Source organism: Limulus polyphemus, unplaced genomic scaffold (assembly GCF_000517525.1).
Source record: "Limulus polyphemus unplaced genomic scaffold, Limulus_polyphemus-2.1.2 Scaffold1708, whole genome shotgun sequence".
NCBI lineage: Eukaryota > Metazoa > Arthropoda > Merostomata > Xiphosura > Limulidae > Limulus > Limulus polyphemus.
Window position 1 is genome coordinate 151,505 of NW_013667318.1, and position 19,186 is coordinate 170,690.

The 19,186-nt window shown below is 33.8% G+C and overlaps 1 protein-coding gene across 1 annotated transcript in view; it reads left to right on the forward strand.

Annotated features, from left to right (window-relative positions):
- Positions 1–763: 763 nt before the first annotated feature.
- LOC106464645 (Down syndrome cell adhesion molecule-like protein Dscam2) overlaps positions 764–19,186 on the forward strand; it is a gene marked incomplete at its 3' end in the record, with an annotated part of 97,916 nt that continues 79,493 nt past the window's right edge. Inside the window, exon 1 of the mRNA XM_022392389.1 lies at positions 764–1,438. Coding sequence (XP_022248097.1) covers positions 1,387–1,438 — 52 coding nt within the window. The remainder of the gene's footprint in view (positions 1,439–19,186) is intronic.

Below are 19,186 nucleotides of genomic sequence, written 5' to 3' on the forward strand. Positions count from 1 at the left end.
TGTTTCAATAACATCAACAACAACGAAAATGGTTCTGTAGAGTTGTCTCTGTGATCATCGGTCTTGATCACAGTGTTTTCACTCAATCAACAACGACGAGAGTGTTTCTACATAATTAAATCAACTATTCAGTCCGTCTAGTAACGTTACTACATTCAGTCACCAACTAGAATAATAATATTTCTTCAGAGTTAACTTTTCTTTTCAGTCTCGTTTCGTAGTGATATTTTCAATCCATAAAAACGAAGACAATTAAATAGATAATTGATTATGCTCTCAACGTTGTTTGAATAGTGTTACATTCAGCCTTTTCTTCATCTTTTAGCGGAAGTCATTTCTAAGACAACTGATATCTACTAATATTAAACTTGAGAAACATCCACTTTAGATGTTTTAACCCAATCCGTTTAACAATATGACACCTTAAGTGTACGATATAAATTCCATAATGTGTGGACTTTGTGCATATCTTGCTAATGAACAGGAAATTAAATTTCATAAAATGATGAACACCAAACGTTCGTCCTTCATTCAAAACAATTAATTTTTGTATTGAAATATTCTATGAGCTCTGATTTCTCAGGAGCAAAATATTATATTAGCCACGAATAACCATTTATCTGGAACCCCTAACAATGCTGTATTTTGTTACGACAGGAAGTGTTTGCAGTAAAAACACAGCGCAGGCGCTGTACATCAAATCCAAAGCTCATACGGAGCAGGACAGACTAATTTCCTTACTTCAGTTGGCGAGTGTATTTACTTCACGCTCGTCAAAGCACGGTGGAGTGGCAATTCACGCTGTACAGAAGAGTTTTGTACCAGAACTAGGTTGTGACGAGATCGTCGTGCAATCTTTAACGCTAGTTACTAGATGTCAGTTTGCCCTTGATTGCAAGGTTGTGAAGCCAGAAACACGTGGTTAACTTGTAAGCAACAAAAAGGTGGTTTAGGAAGCCGACAATTTCGTTAAGTGGTGAGAACTATGCCAGACTTGGTTTTAGTTTATATTTGTTTGTACTTAGCAACATATGTCGCCATTATTTGACGACATTTGAAATATCCGATTTTAACATAAATAATAGAGTTTGGATTAATACATGGACATCTTTTTATCGCGTAATATCGGATGATCTTAACGATGACAGGAATTAACAGATGAAACGAAACGTAACGGTGAAAATTCAGGTGGTGTTATTAAAGTAAAAATGACGTAAACAATTTTGTGTTGAGTATTTGTAAAAAAAAAAAATGTCACTCTCAATTTCCTCACCCTCACCAGCTCTACTTATCTTACAAGATATTAGTCATTAAACTTTTAGAATCATTCGCTACACTACCCAAAAGTTACCTACCTTCATTCAGCATTAACATTTTAGGAACGAAATGGAGACCGTCTTGACAGTTACAGCTATTTTGATGGCATTTCTTCTAATCGGTAAGTTTGATGTTTTACGATTTGTATTTATGATTATATAAGCATACATAAACGAAGCCTATCGTTTAACACACACTACATTTTGTCGATTCAATACTTTATAAACACGTTAAAAATACGATTAGTACTTAATCTGACATCAAAGTAAATCTAATAAAAAACAACACGGTTTTTTCTTATATTTACATACATAAGCCTTTTTTTTCTGTTTTGTTTTTTCTTGACATGACTCGTCTGACATCGAGAGAATCTCATATATATATATATACACACGAAGAACCAGAATTTTAAAAATGTTAAAAATAATTAAAAAGACATAAGTCTGGAGCACATAAGTGTTCAACATGTGTAAGAAAATTAAATACGTAACTCTTATTCTCTATAATACTCCCAAACGAAAGTATCTTAACCACAACGGTACTCCCATTCCAAAATTTGGCTTCTAACCACTTAAAAGTGTAATTCTTAACCACTATGTTATCCCTACTCAAAAGTATAATTTTTAACCACTGTGTTACCCCTACTCAAAAGTATAATTTTTAACCACTATGTTACCCCTACTTAAAATTTTAATGTTTAACCACTGTGTTATCCCTACTTAAAAGCGCAATTCTTAACCACTACATTATTCGTACATAAAGTTATAATTCTTAACCTCTTTGTTCTCCCTACTACAAAGGGTACTTTTTAGTTAAAATGACAGTCCTACTTAAAATTGTAATTCTTAACCACTATTTTGCCTCTACGTAAAATGTAATTTTAACTAATATGTTATCCCTGCTTAAAAGTTAGATTTTTAACTATGTCACCACTATGTTGCTCTTACTTAAAAGTTAAATTCTCAATCACTATATTACTCCTACATAAAAGTGTGATTTTTTAACCACTGTGATACCCCTACGTAAAATGCTAATTCTTAACCATTATGTTACCTCTACTTAAAGGTATATTTCTTTACCATTACGTTACCCCTTCTTAAAAGTATAATTCTTAATCGCTATATTATCCTTACTTAAAATTGTAACTTTTAGCCACTGTGTTACCCCTACTTAAAGTGTACTTCTTAACCATTATGGTACATCTACTTAAAATTCTAATTCTTAATCACTATGTTACCCTTATGTTAAAGTGTAATTTTAACTAGTATGTTACCCCTACTTAAAATTGTAATTTCTAGCCACTGTGTTATTTATCCCTTCTTAAAAGTGTAATTCTTAACCACTGCGTTACTCTGATATAAAAGTATGATTCTTAATCTTATAAAACTCTTTCTTTAAAGTTTAATTCTCAACCACTATATTAGTCCTATTTAAAAGTGTGATTTTTAGCCACTGTGTTACTCTTACCTAAAAGTGTCATTCGTAACCAATATTTTGTCCTACTTAAAAATTTAATTCTCAATCACTATGTTGCTCCTACTTAAAAGTCTGATTTTTTTAGCCACTATGTTACCCTTACTTAAAAGCGTGATTTTTAGCCACTGTGTTGCCCTTACTTAAAAGTGTAATTTTTAACCACTATGCAACTACTACGTAGAAGTGTAATTCTTAAACACTATGTTACCCCTACGTAAAAGTGTAATTTTTAGCCACTATGTTATTCCTTCTTAAAAGTGTAATTCTTAACCATTAGATTACTCCTACGTAAAAGTGTGTCTCTTCACCACCAGGTTATTCCTACGTAAAAGTGTGGTTCTTAACCATTATGTTACTTTTTTTTTTAAGTGTGATCCTTAGCCATTATTTTGTTACTACTTAAAAGTCTCAACCTTAACCACTTTATTACTCCTACTTAAAAGTGTGATTTTAGTCGCTAGGTTACACTTACTTAAAAGTGTGATTCTTTACCACTATTTCTCCCCTACTTAAAAGTGTAATTTTTATCCAGTATATTACTCTTTCTTAAAAGCTTAAAAGTGCAATTCTTTATCACTACGTTATTTCTACCTAAAAGTGTAATTTTAACCACTGTGTTATCCCCACATAAACGTGTAATTCTTATCAACTATGTTATCCCTAAACAAAAGTGTAATTTTAAATACTATGCTACTCCTACTTAAAAGTGTAATTCTTATCCACTATGTTACCCCTACTTAATAATGTAATTCTTTACTATGTTACTTCTAGATAAAAGAATAAATCATAACCACTATGTTATCACTACTTGAAAGCATAATTCTCAACTATTTTGCTACCCCTTCTTAAAAGTATAATTCTTAATCGTTATGTTAGCCCTAATTAAAAGCGTAACTTTTAGCCACTATTTTACCCCTACTTAAAGGTGAAATTCTTAACCACTATGCTATCCTTACCTAAAAGTATAATAATTAACCACTATGTTACATCTACTTAAAAGTGTAATTCTTAGCCACTATGTTATCCACACTCAAAAGCGTAGTTCTTAACCATTATCGCTCCCAGAGGCACAGCGGTATGTCCGCGGACTTACAACGCTAGAAACCAGAGCACAGATAGCCCAACTACAAATAAACAAACAAATTTAACTATTATCTTACTCTTTCTTAAAAGCTTAAAAGTGCAATTTTTAACCACTATATTACTCCTACTTAAAAGTATAATTCTTAACCACTATCTTGCATAGTGGTTAAAATTACATTTTTATTTAGGGACTACTCCTAATTAATAGTTTAATTGTTAACCTCTATGTTCTCCCTACTCAAAAGTGTAATTTTAACAACTATGTTATCCCTATATAAATGTGTAATACTTAACCATTATGTTATCCCTAAATAAAAATGTAAATTTTAACCACTATGCTACTTAAAAGTGTAATTATTAACCTCTATGTTGCTCCTACTTAAAAGCTTGTTTCATAACCGTTATTTTACTCTTTTTTAAACGCTCAATTCTCAACCAATATACTACTCTTACTTAAAAATGTGATTTTCTCCCCTATGTTCTCCCTACTCAAAAATCTAATTTTTAAACACTACATTATCTCTCTATAAACGTGTAATTCTTAACCATTATGCTATCCCTAAATAAAAGTGTAATTCATAACCACTATACTTCTATTTAAAAGCTTAATTCTTAACCATTATATTACTCCTACTTAAAATTGTGATTTTTAGCCATTTTGTTAACACTACTTAATAGTGTGAATTCAGCTACTGTGCTACCCTTATTTAAAAGTGTAATTGCTAACTATTGTGTTACTCCTACTTAAAAGTGTGTTTATCAGCCACTTTGTTACTCCTACACAAAAGTGGGATTCTTATTCTCGATAATAATAGGAATTAACTTCATTCTTAACTCACTCGAAAAATGACTTTCTCAACCTCTAAATCGATAATGTGGTTCTCATCTTCTATAGTGCTCCCACTCTTAGCGTGTACCCAATCCTCTACATTAGTCTCACTCGACAATGTGTCTCCACTACTCCATGTTAGTCTCACTTGACAACATATCTCCCGTCTTCTATATTAGTCTCACTCGATACTGTGTTTCCAGTCCTCTACATTAGTCTTACTTGTCAATGTGTCTCCACTACTCTATGTTAGTCTCACTTGACAACATATCTCCCGTCTTCTATATTAGTCTCACTCGACAATGTGCCTCCAATTCTCTACTTTAGTCTCACTCGACAATGTGTATCCACTACTCCATGTTAGTCTCACTTGACAACATATCTCCCGTCTTCTATATTAGTCTCACTCGATACTGTGTTTCCAGTCCTCTACATTAGTCTTACTTGTCAATGTGTCTCCACTACGCCATGTTAGTCTCACTTGACAACATATCTCCCGTCTTCTATATTAGTCTCACTCGATACTGTGTTTCCAGTCCTCTACATTAGTCTTACTTGTCAGTGTGTCCCAAATCTTCTATATCAGAATCACTCGACAATGTGTCTCCAGTCCTCTACATTGACAGTGTGTCTCCAGTCTTATATATTACTCTCACTCGACAGTATATCTCTAATCCTATACATTAGTCTTACTTGACAATGTGTCTCCAGTCCTCTACATTGACAGTGTGTCTCCAGTCTTATATATTACTCTCACTTGACAGTATATCTCTAATCTTATACATTAGTCTTACTTGACAGTGTGTCTCCAGTCTTCTATATTACTCTCACTTGACAGTATATCTCTAATCCTATACATTAGTCTTACTTGACAGTGTGTCTCCAGTCTTCTATATTAGTCTCACTTGACAGTTTGTGTCCGCTCTACTATATTAATCTCATCCGAAAGTTTGTCTTCAGTCTTCTATATTAGTCTTAATTGACAGTGTGTCTCCAGTCTTCTATATTAGTCTTACTTCTCAGTGTGACTCCAGTCTTCTACAATAGTATCACTCGTCAGTGTGTCTTACTTCTTTTATATTAGTCTTACCTGACATTGTTTCTCCAAGCCTCTAAAATAGTCTTACTTAACAGTTTGTCTACCGTTACCTATATTAGTCTCACTCGACAGTGTGTGTGTCCAATCCTCTACATTAGTCTTAGTTCACAGTGTGTTTACGTTCTTCTATATTAGTCTCACTCGATAGTGTGTCTCCAGTCCTCTATATTTGTCTTACTTGACAGTGTATCTCTAGTCCTCTACATTAGTCTCACTCCACAGTGTGTCTCCAGTTCTTCACATTGGCCTTACTTTACAGTGTGTCTTCAGTCTTATATATCAGTCTTACTTGGCAATGTGTCTCCGGTCTTCTACATTAGTCTTACTTGACAGTGTGTCTTACGTCTTTTATATTAGTCTTACTCGACAGTGTGTCTCCAGTCTTCTATATTAGTATTACTCGACATTGTGTCTCCAGTTCTCTATGTTATTCTCACTTGAAAATGTGTCTCCAGTCTTCTATTTTAGTATTACTCGACATTGTGTCTCCAGTTCTCTATGTTATTCTCACTTGAAAATGTGTCTCCAGTCTTCTATTTTAGTCTCACTTGAAAGTTTCTCTAGTCCTCTATATTGCTTTTACTTGACGGTGTTTCTCCCGTATTGTATATTAGTCTTACTTGGCAGTGTGTCTCCAGTCCTCTACATTAGTTTCACTCGACAGTGTTTCCAGTTTTTATATCAGTCTCATTCGACAGTGTTTCTCCAGTCCTCTGCAATAGTCTTACTTTACAGTGTGTCTCTAGTCTTCTATATTAGTCTCACTCGACAGTTTATATGCAATCCTGTACATTAGTCTCACTTGACAAGATGTCTGTAGTCTTCTTTATTAGTCTTATCCGACTGTTTGTCTCCAATCATCTATATTAGTCTTATTTGACAGTGTGTCTCCATTCGTTTATAATAGTCTCACTCGACAGTGTATATGCAGTCCTCTACCTTAGTCTTACTTGACAGTGTGTCATACGTCTTCTATATTAGTCTCACTCGATAGTTTGTCTTCAGTCTTCTAAATTAGCCTTACTTGACAGTGTCTCCAGTCCTCTGTATTTGTCTTACTTGACAGTGTACTTCCACTCCTCTACATTAGTCTCATTCTACAGTGTGTCTTCAGTTCTCTACATTAACCTTGACTCGGCAGTATGTGTCTCCTGTCTACTATATTAGTTTTACTCGACAGTGTGTCTCCATTTCTCTATGTTATTCTCACTTGAAAGTGTGTCTTGAGTCTACTATATTAGTCTCACTGGACAGTGTTCCTACTATCCTCAATATCACTACCACTCCAGAGTGTGTTTCTTTAAATTATTCCCAATCGACAGTGTCTCCTCACGTCTATTATCTTCATTAGACTGTGTTTTTCTTATATTCTATATTATTCACACTCGACATTGTGTCTCGTACACTGTATTACTACCACCCATTAGTGTTATCCTTACCATATTATATTAATACTGTTTCAAGTATTAATATCTATCTATCTACTCTGATATCATCTTTCTCTGATTAACACAGGTTGATAATATATAATTACAAAATCCACGAAATTTGGTACTTCGAATTCTTTATTCCCTCTTCTAAAACGTATGACTCATGATGGATGTATTGTACTCAGCGAAACATCAATATTCCGATTTTGGTGTATAGTTCCTAAGCTATATCTGATGCTGATTATATGTGTTGCTTTAAACACAAATTACTGTCAGATTTGACTGTCAGGTTACAAATATATCTCAAGTATATTTCAAATTAGAAAAATTATTTTGGTGTTTAGTTTACTTTACGGCCAAAATTCAGCTGGTTGCCATGTCATCACCAAGAAGATACGGCAACCACTTTCTCGTGCCTGGAGATTACACTTCTAATACCAGAGAAGTTCAAGTGTTTAATTAATGCGAAAACGCGTTATATTGTTCAGCCAATATCCTTGTTACCGCTATCTTCTTATACAGCCTTTCTCTCTCGGTGTATGTCCACCAGCGGCGCGTTAACAACATAGGACAGTTATTATTCAGTGTTATTCGATGTGGGTAGAGTTAACGTACACGCTTAAACACGACAGTAGAAGGTCGGCACATATGTGTTCATTAGTTAGCTGGTCTATTTTTAGTTGTTTTTCATGTTCATGTTCTGGCTAAATTAGAGTTTAGTTTCGATATATTTTGCGTCACTTAAAATCCCCAAGAGTTAACTTCAAATTCTTTCAGTTATGTTTAAGAACATGATCTAAAAGTAAGTAATACGTTGTCTGTTCACGTTAACTTTCGCATTTCGTACAATTCAGACCACGTTCAGCTGACACAAACTTTGGTGTTTTTATAATCTGGAAATTAAATGGCAAACATGTTTACGAAACAAACTACCCGCAAAATAGTTATTGCCTTAGGTATTAAATAATATAATTCTACTGTATGTAATGTAAACTATTTAATAATAAGTTACTGAAAATTGTGTGAACCAACGTTTGTGTTAACCGTGTGTAGGGATATAACTAACTTGAAACAGAAGATTTACAAGGACTAGACATACACACATTTAGAACATTCTGTTTATTTATGTATGCAAAATTAACTGATCATGTGATTGTTTTTGATTGTTCGAGATCTGTAAATGTAATGATGTAGACTTGTCATGATCTGAAATATCGTCGGTAAGATCCGACTCTCAGAAGAACATGACATCTGGTGCTTGTTTAGCGAGAGTGCCATTATCAACAATCGTTACTTTGACCAGTTGTTCAAAGATATATGTTTCAAAATGTATTACGAGTAACAAGAACAACCGAATGGGAAACTGTGGCCACCAAATAGTGAAAACAAAGGTGACTGGACATAAACATGATATGCAAAAGATTGAGAAACCCTGCTATACAGTATAGGAAAAGATAAAATGTGATTAATCAGAGAATATCATCAGTTTCCAGTCAATGTGAGGCTTTGTGATATCATTTTCATGGTCTTGTTAGATATAACTGGATACTGACCACCACTGAAAGAATCACCCAACTGACACAATCTGATGTCTGTGTCACTTCGCCACCCTCTCATTTCTTTAGCACAGAAATAAATGCCCGTAAACGCAATTGATAAGCCATTAGTTCAGGACAGTCACAATTGTCCCTGCCCTTAAATGCACGTTTCACTTTCTACTGAGTTGAGAACCACTACTGTAGAGTACAATTAGCAAGAAAGCCACACGAGGCATTTGAACCTGCTTGTGTTATTCACAAAGTCAAAGCCAGTGGAGGTGGTATAATGGTGTGGGGAGCGTTCCTGTAGTAGAGGTTAAATCGTTTTATTTCTTTAGAACATATAGTGTATGTCAGGATGTTGTTGTCTACAATAAGCAACCCACAATGCCTCATTTCAAAGCTGATGGACAAGAACTCTTCTAAGATGATAATGCAGCAATCCACTGCATTACTTTTAACCGAAACTGGTTCAAAGACCAAGATATAGATGTCAATGATCTTCCATGATCAGCAGAATTAACGGATTTCATTCCCATTAAATGTTTTTGAAAGATCTTTAAAAAGTGGCAATTCTATAATAAATGTTATTCTGTATATGTACTTCTAAGTTTTCTATATGAGGAAACACGTATTATTGAACAAAAAAGTGTTACTTTTCTGCCCTCATGATATGTAATAATAATAATAATATATACTACTTAAAAGAGCGCTACTAAGAAAATATGCCATTTAAAATATGTCAAATATGTGTACATCTGACCACGCACTTGCAACTTTATGCTCTGCGTTAACTGCACAAGCAAAAATTATGTTAACTTGTAACAAATAAAAACAACTCATATTACTTTCTTGCGTGTTCTCCAAAAAAAAGATGTAACACGTAATTCGTTGTTAGTAAAAAGTGTGCTTATAACAAAGGTGTTACTAATTATAAACTTAGGTGCTTATATCAAAGGTGTTACTAATTATAAACTTATGTGCTTATATCAAAGGTGTTACTAATTATAAACTTAGGTACTTATAACAAAGGTGTTACTAATTATAAACTTAGGTACTTATAACAGAGGTGTTACTAATTATAAACTTAGGTACTTATAACAAAGGTGTTACTAATTATAAACTTAGGTACATATAACAAAGGTGTTACTAATTATAAACTTAGGTACTTACAACAAAGGTGTTACTAATTATAAACTTAGGTACATATAACAAAGGTGTTACTAATTATACACTTATATGTGTACCTGTTTCTAACTAGACACATACTACCCAATTAAGTATTGTTGATTAAACACATGCACTTATATGTTGTTAATTATAAATATTTTATTTCCTTGCGTGCTGTAAATTAGGCACATGTTACCTACTTATTTGTTGGTAATTAGATCATGCTACTTTCTTATGTGTTGGTAATTAAACACATTATACTTACTTATATCTTTTCAACTAAACACATGCTACCTACTTATGTGTCGTGAACAAGACACATACTTCTTTTCTCATTCGTTTGTTATTAATTAGACAAATTATACATAGTTACGTGTCATGAATTAGACAAATTCTAGATATTTACGTGTTATGAATTAAGCAACTTCTATTTACTTACGTGTTGTGATCTAGATACATGCTAATTACTTGTTTGCTACCTATTTATGCGCTGTAAACTATACACATGCTACGTACTTATGAGTTGTGATTGAGAACATTCTACTTATCTATGTGTTGTTAAGTAGACAAATTTTTACTCGTTTATGTGTTGTTAATTGTACCAATTCTACTACTTATATGTTGTTAATTAGACCAGTTCTACTTATTTATGTGTTGTTAATTGTACCAATTCTACTACTTACATGTTGTTAATTAGACCAGTTCTACTACTTACATGTTGTTAATTAGACCAGTTCTACTTATTTATGTGTTGTTAATTGTACCAATTCTATTACTTACATGTTGTTAATTAGACCAATTCTACTACTTACATGTTGTTAATTAGACCAGTTCTACTTATTTATGTGTTGTTAATTGTACCAATTCTACTACTTATGTGTTGTCAATTAGACAAATTTTACTTATGTATGTGTTGTTAATTATACCAATTCTACTACTTATATGTTGTTAATTATACAAATTCTACTACTTATATGTTGTTTATTAGACCAATTCTACTACTTATATGTTGTTTATTAGACCAATTCTACCACTTATGTTTTGTTGTCCAACAAACAAAAACTATTCACTTGCCTGTTATAAAACAAAAGCATAATACTTAGTTAAATGGTTCATAGGGGTTTACAAGCAGAAATAGTCTGGTTGTGTGAGACCATGTAACTATTTGCTATGTATTCCTAAATTTTCAAATATCCTCAAACTACTCACTTGTGTGTTGTCATTTAAATACATAACACTTGTTTGTGGTCCTCAACTACACTTATTACTACCAACCGCTGGTATTCATCAAGAGACATGATATTAGCCTATTTTGCTATCAATATTACTTATATTATTTGTATGTTGTCAATTTGATCAATGCTATTTTTGTGATGTCAACTGGACCTATGGTACTTTTGTGTTGTCAACTTGACCAATGCCACTTTTGTGATGTCAATTTAACTAATGCTACTTTTCTGTTGTTAACTTGGCCAATGCTACTTTTGTGTTGTCTACTGAGCAATGCTATCTGTGTATTGTCAACTGGACTTATACTATTTTTGTGTTGTCAACTGCACCCATACTACTTTTGTGTTATCAACTGGACCTATGGAACTTTTGTGTTGTCAACTGAACAATGCTATCTGTGTGTTGTCAACTGGACCCATAATACTTTTGTGTTGCCAACTTGACCAATGCTACTTTTGTGATGTCAAATTAACCAATGCTATTTTTGTGTTGTCAATTGACGAATGCTATCTGTGTATTGTCAACTGGACTTGTACTAATTTTGTGTTGTCAATTTGGCCAATGCTACTTTTGTGTTTTCAATTTGGCCAAAGCTACATTTGTGTTGTCAACTGAACAATGCTATCTGTGTATTGTCAACTGGACTTATACTACTTTCGTGTTGTCAACTTGGCCAATGCTACTCTAGTGTTGTCTACTGAACAATGCTATCTCTGTATTGTCATCTGGACTTATACTACTTTTGTGTTGTCAATTGAACAATGCTATTTGTGTATTGTCAACTGGACCCATACTACTTTTGTGTTGTCAATTGACCAATGCTATCTGTGTATTGTCAACTGGACCCATACTACTTTTGTGTTATCAACTGGACCTATGGAACTTTTGTGTTGTCAACTGAACAATGCTATCTGTGTGTTGTCAACTGGACCCATAATACTTTTGTATTGTCAACTGGACCCATACTACTTTTGTGTTGTCATTTACCAATGTTGTCTGTGTGTTGTCAACTGGACTCATGCTACCTGTGTATTGTCAACTTGACCTATGCTACCTGTGTGTCGTCAAGTAGACCAAAGCTACTTTTAAAGTATCAATTAGGTCTATGCTACTGACTTTTCTATCATCTACCAGATATAGTTTACTTATTTGTATTTGTCAAATAAATGCATTCCATGTTTTTATTTTGTTTTGGTTGTTGTTAAGCGCAAAATTACACAAGGGATATCAGTGCTTTGCTCACCATGGGTATGGAAACCCGAATTTTAACGTCGTAAGACTGCAGACTTACGGCTGAGTCACTTGGGGGAGTTCTATATGCTACTTAATTTTCTAGTTTCTAGAAACAAGTGTTTCTCTTCTGTTCAGTGAAATAATTACGTTATCCATTTTCATGAATTATGAAAGTAACGAAACGTCTTATTTAATGTTATTTTAGTACTCAATTAAAACGTAAATTTATTTAGCTTCGAGTCATTTAATGGTAAAGTTCATAGCATCTACTTTCCAGAGTTAGAACAACATAAATTCATACTTCAAAATCATATTTGCAAGTAAATTATTAGTTTACATTTACTCACTGCATGTTTTTCTCATAGTCAATAAGACATAAATAATTTTCATCACTAATTTTGTCTTGATAACTTCAATATAACAAACATCAAACAAAACTTGGACTAAACAGATGTATTTTGAAGGAATAAGAATTATCGCGGTGTCGTCTTTCTATCGAAATGTTTTGAGATTCACTTTCCCATTTACCTCGAACGTGACTATTTTGTTTACACATTTATTTATGAAAAGACCATTCTCAGAAGCAGTTTCTTCGCGCCGTTTTTTTACTATTTCATAAATAAAAACACGAGCTTTGAAACGAGTTTCATTCTGTAATACATAAAACAAAATATTGGCCCCAGTCTTTTCCTTCGCTAAATATCGATTCTTGAATACAATAAGGACTTATTATCAGTATTCAACAGTCCAACAATCAAATATATTATCAATAATCATTCTAAGGCAAAAAATAACTAGTCTAACAATACTAGTATTACTTACACCTAAGCAATAAGAGATTGTTAACTAAATAGGAAACAATAAATAGTTTTATTTGTACTGTAGTCCAATGATGGTTGCTGGATTTCTCACTAGTTTCATTTATTGGACTATTGTGAATACTTGATCTTAGTGAATTCTGATTGCTGAAGTTTTCATTAATTTGGCTTAATAGGCTATTGTGAATTATTGACGATAGTGAATTTTTGGTTGCTGAGATTTTCCCTTGTGTAATATATTAGACTATTGTGAATCCTTTTCTTTAATTAATACTGGTTGCTGAAGTTTTCACTAACTTAATTTATTAGACTATTTTAAATTCTGGTTGTATTGGATTCTGAATCCCTTAGTGATTCCTCAATGCATCTTTATTTTGGTCAAAGTATAAAACCATTTGAGATACAACGTAGGTTGGATTACCATTCTGACGTATTGGTTGTTTTAGTCTTCTCTGGCTTTAACATCGTTGGTATAGATATTTTGAATTCTATATATTTGGTCATGATTATACCTCGCTTCATGGAAAGAGGATGGTAGATGGGTTTAGTATGACATTTGTTTAAATATCGCCTAAAATGATTTGATCATGTGTTGCTATGGGTGCATTTAAAAAACTAACGGAAGGCTTGTTATTGTTTAAGGAATTTCCAGAGTAAATATTTTATCAGAATGAACTGAATTTCTGAAGGGCATGCAATTTGAATAATCTTCGAGACTATGATTTCAAATGCTAAAGATACAAGGTTATTGTTTATTTTGAATTTCACGCAAAGCTACACGAGGGCTATCTGCGCTAGCCGTCCCTAATTTAGCAGTATAAGACTAGAGGGAAGGCAGCTAGTCATCACCACCCACCGCCAACTCTTGGGCTACTCTTTTACCAACGAACGTGGGATTGACTGTCACATTATAACGCCCCCACGGCTGAAAGGGCGAGCATGTTTGGTGGGACAGGGATTCGAACCCGTGACCCTCAGATAGCGAGTCGAGCGCCCTAACCACCTGGCCATACAGGGCACAAGGTTATTAAAAATTGTTAATTTACAAAGGGGTAGTAGGGATCTTCAAAAAACAACAGAAACAAGATCTGTAGCTTAAAGTGAAAATGCAATCGCACCAAAAATGTAAACAAACAAGGTTAAGGTTTGATACATAGTGTTGACATTATTTCCTCAAGCTACAAATCCCTATTTTGACTTTCCTAAATATTATAGCTTTTAGTCATGCAGTCAAAATAGGGATTTGTAAATCAAACTGGTGTATTTACGTGTTTTACACCCATTAAAAAGAAGCCTATCATTCTATAGGTATTTGAAGAATTTGTAGCAATCCGCCACAATTTAATTCTTCGTATTATTATCTGACACTGGGCAGCTTGTACATAATTGAAGTATGTAGAGTTGTTTAAACATTTGTTTAACAACAAGTTATAGCTTGGAATGGTCTATTCTTTCATGGGGGGGGGGGTGGTCTGTGAGCCAGACTAGTTTCGGAGAATTACACTCCTCATCAGTGACCCAATGATATTTCATTGGTGGTTGTGTACAGGGTCAACATGATGTTTCAAATCTTAAGCTTCGTTGTTTAAATTTTTTGAGACTGCATTTTCACTTTAAGCTACATATCTTGTTTCTGTATTTTTTAAAGATCCTTATTCCCTCTTTTAAATTAACAATTTTTAATAACCTTGTCTCTTTAGTTTTGTTATGCCCATCATGGACATAAGTCTGTATAATAGCAATACTGTCCCATTTGAAACAGTTTAGTTTAATGAAATACGTAGTTGGTGTATGAAACTCTCTCGGGAAACAATGACAACCTTTGGATTGGCTTCATGCAGATTGGATGGCTATTGTTCCTGATATCATTGATAGTGGTACTGCATGTATGATCACTATGACGCACGGTGATCAACATACCACATGTTAAGTATATATATGTTGTAAAATATATATAGCTACTATGTTTATACTTTGTAGCTATATGGAGAGTCTGTAAATACTGGATTGGAAGAACTACTGGACTACTGAACCACTGTTATAGTTCCTCATTCTTCCTCCTCCTCTTCTCTCTTCTGCTTCACTTTCGCCTAGAATTGCCATCATTTTCGCCATCTCCTGCTTGCTCGATTCTTGCCACTCCTTATAGTCAGCTTCAAAGATGGCTATCTCTTAAACTACGGCTTAAAAATATCTGTTGTGGGAGACAGCCTAAACGTTTGTGCAACGTTTTAGGCGTTCGTGTAACATGGCCGAAATCGATCATGCAGTGGTAAAAAGAAAAAAAAAGAACTTTGATTCTCTCAACAGTGTCATGTTCGAAAGGGCTGGAACCCTATAAATAAACACAAGATACTCGACATCAACACAATTGCATTAGTAAGTTAATAATCGCTATGGTACATGTGTCATGTCTGCCATATAAACATTAAATCAAATCCACGGCCCAATCAGCTACATACGTATGCATGTAGTAGATTATAAGGCTCCATATAAACCACAGACTACATTAAAACGATTTGATGTTAACGGTCATACAACCGCTATTATTTGCTATGTAGTCAAATAAACATAAACACTACCCAACACAATGCGCAAGGATACGTTTAGTAATATTGCCCAGGTTTTATTACAATATTCAGAGTCGTTTTTTCTGTAGACTGGCTGAACAATAAAAAATATGAAGAAAGTAGAATAAATGGGCGATCCCTATTATTAGCCACTACCGTGGTTCATGACATTTCCAATATGCTGGACCCAAAATAATGTGCAGTGATTTCCACTGAAATAAAAATTAATGTTTAAAACAGCAAAATATACAACGATCCGATTATCTCCATAGCAATACCGTTAATTTAGAAACAAAAGTTCACTTCCAAATGTAAAAGACCATTTCATAACGTGACTCCAAAAGAAAATGGAAGGTGGCCTAAATTCAGCAGTGATGAAACTTAGTCTGAAGATCAGGAAGATGGGAACGTGATGGACTGTAAATCTAAGCAACCTATACTAGGAGATGAAAATATTGGAGTGTAGTATCCTAGGGCTAAGTGAGATTTGGTGGATCGGTTCCGGAAGTCTTATGAGTGAAGGATTTAAATATATGTATTCAAGAGAAGATGAACATGAAAAAAAAGAGTAGATGATGTTAGTTAAGGTTTGGGCAAAACTAGTTAACCTGCTATCATCCAAGGTTATGCGCCTATATTTGATAGTGAAGGAGTAATAATTAAATTATTTGATTAGTATTTTGAGGAAAATATACAGACAGTGAAGTCAGAAAAATATCTGATGATAATGGGTCACTTTAATGTCAAAGTAGGTGAAAGTAGTAACGGTGAACTAGTTGTACCACGTGCTCTTGAAAAGGGGAATTATAAAGGAGATAAAATAGTTGAGTTATGTGAAGAAAAAGGCTTAGGGATAAGCAACATTTAGATTAAGTTTCACCCTTAGAATTTGTATACTTGGAGATCACTACAGGACGTTGTAACAATCGTGAGAAATCAGATAGGCTACATTATGGTTAGAGAGCATTTCACAAACTCAATTACAGTAATTAGAATTATCCAGAAGTAAACTGTTCTGATCACAATCCAGTCATCAATCAAATAACAGTAAAAGAGAAAAAAATTGAAAGATGCCTTACGCCTGCCAAAATGAAAATTAAAACAATTAAATAACATACCGAAGGATTTTCTCATAGACTAAAACACGATTTGAAATATTAATAAATAAATAAAGAACTTGGAAAAATGGTGCTGTGGAGAATTGGGTTAGGATTAAAGAGGTGTTACAGGAAACAGGAGAGAAGACTATGGGAAAGAGAAAAGACAAAACAAAATATGTATGAATGACGACACTCTAAAGAAGATTGACGAAATTAGACTATAATGAAAGGGGCAGAATATTAAGCATTTGTATAGGCAAACGAAGGATGTGTAACTGAATAAGAAATGCGCAAGAACTGAGGAATGTAAATTAACACATAACATGCTTGAAACGTATAGAAGAATAAAATAGTTGTATAAGAACTCAACCCTGTCTTCCAGTAAAACCATGAAACGTACGAACGACCAGATATTTTTCAAATTGAGGATGTTAAAGAGAAGTAGACGGAGTATGGGAAAGAATTGTAGAATGATGTCCGAGAAGAGAAACCAGCTCTAGAAGTGGTAGAACTAATTATCAATGACCCAGTAATTCTAGAAGAGGAAGTACAAGAAGTAATTAGATGTTTAAAACATGGAAAATATTTCGAAAAAGATGAGATTACCGTAGAATGTTTAAAGGAAATATAAATTAGAGGGATTAGATATCTGACTACAATTTGTAACTCGATATATAGAAGAGGGACAATGCCAACAAAGCTTTAAAAGGCTGCTTTTGTTCTGATCCCCCCCAAAACCAAATGATATGGAATGTAAAAAAAATGGGACTACCAGCTTGATCAGCTTAAGTAATCCTCACTAGAATTAAACTTGAGGTTTAGAATGGATTTTCAGAAGACTAGAATGTTCTTATAAGAGGTCAAGGGCACGAAAAAACCTATTCCGCTTGTAAATAGGATGTTAGGTGAAAGACCTACAGAAGTGCAAAGAAATATTTGTGCTTCATGAACTTCGAAAACAGCTTTTGACATGGTTAACCATGAGAAATTAATGACATACTGCATCAAGTTGAGTTAGATCAAGAAACTAACAGAATTTTCTAGAACTTGTACAGGAATCAGGAAGCAACAGTTCGAATCGGCGGAGAACTAAACAGTTGGTTCACGGTTAGTAGAGGCTTATCTTATGAATGTGTGCTGTCACCGACATTACATGATTTGTATGCAAAGTGGTTGATGATATAGGTAATTACTGATACAAGATGGGTGAAGGTTAATGGAAATAGAATCTGTATTAATAGGTATGATGACGATAACATAGCACCTAATGGGTGAACGAGAGGAAGAGATAAAACAGTTACTTGAAAGGTTTGTTGATAAAGGAAAAGACTATGGTCTCGTAATGAATGTCAATAAAAATATGACAATCATAATTTCACGTTCCAATGAAACTCTCACAATCTGCATCACAACAGAAGGTAAAGATCTACAATAAGTAGAGGTGTTTAGAATTTAGGGACGTATATTATTAGCAATAACAAAAGTGAAATAAAGATAAAACGAGGGATATGAATGGCAATACCAGCATCCTTCAATCTCATAGAATTGCTCAGGGAAGATTTCAAGCAGAAACTGAAGAGGAAATTACTAACTTGTTACGTATGGTTAGTTGGAAATATGTTATTATAGACTAATTATGCATAAAAATACAAACTAATGAAGAAACATTAGAAAGCACAAAGGAAAAGCGCTGGAGAAACGGGAAATGCGCTTCTTTCGAAATATAATTAGATCTGAGAGAAGATAATGAAGTTTGGAAATGGCTTGAATGTGTAATGGAAACCTACCTATATTACGGGTTTAACACAGTAACAAATGTACAACGTTTACACAAGGTTGTGTCATTAGATCTGAAAGAAGGTTGGCAGAGATTGGGATGGGTAAAATTGAAGAAATAAGAGCGATAGACAGGCAGGGAATTACTTGGTTCAATGGTGTTAAAAAATGGATTGGAGATCGAGAAGCTTGAATTAGAAAAGTTGGTGCAGACAGCGAAGAATAAAGAACAATGGAGAATATTTGCGTTGATCCTCACATCTGGGAAGGCAACCATAACTGATTGATACTTTGAAAAACGATAACAATACATTTTCCAGTCTATCTATATAAATATAATAGTACTGTCTGTTGTCTGTCGTATGTTCATATAACTGCTTCGAAGGGTATAAATGGATCTTCACCCAAACTGGTATGGAGGTTCATTAGGTCCATGCGGGGTACATAAAAATTTTTCGTTTTGCGTCTTGCGATTTTTATAAGCATTTTTTTACCACTACTTCGCCCCCTGTTGATG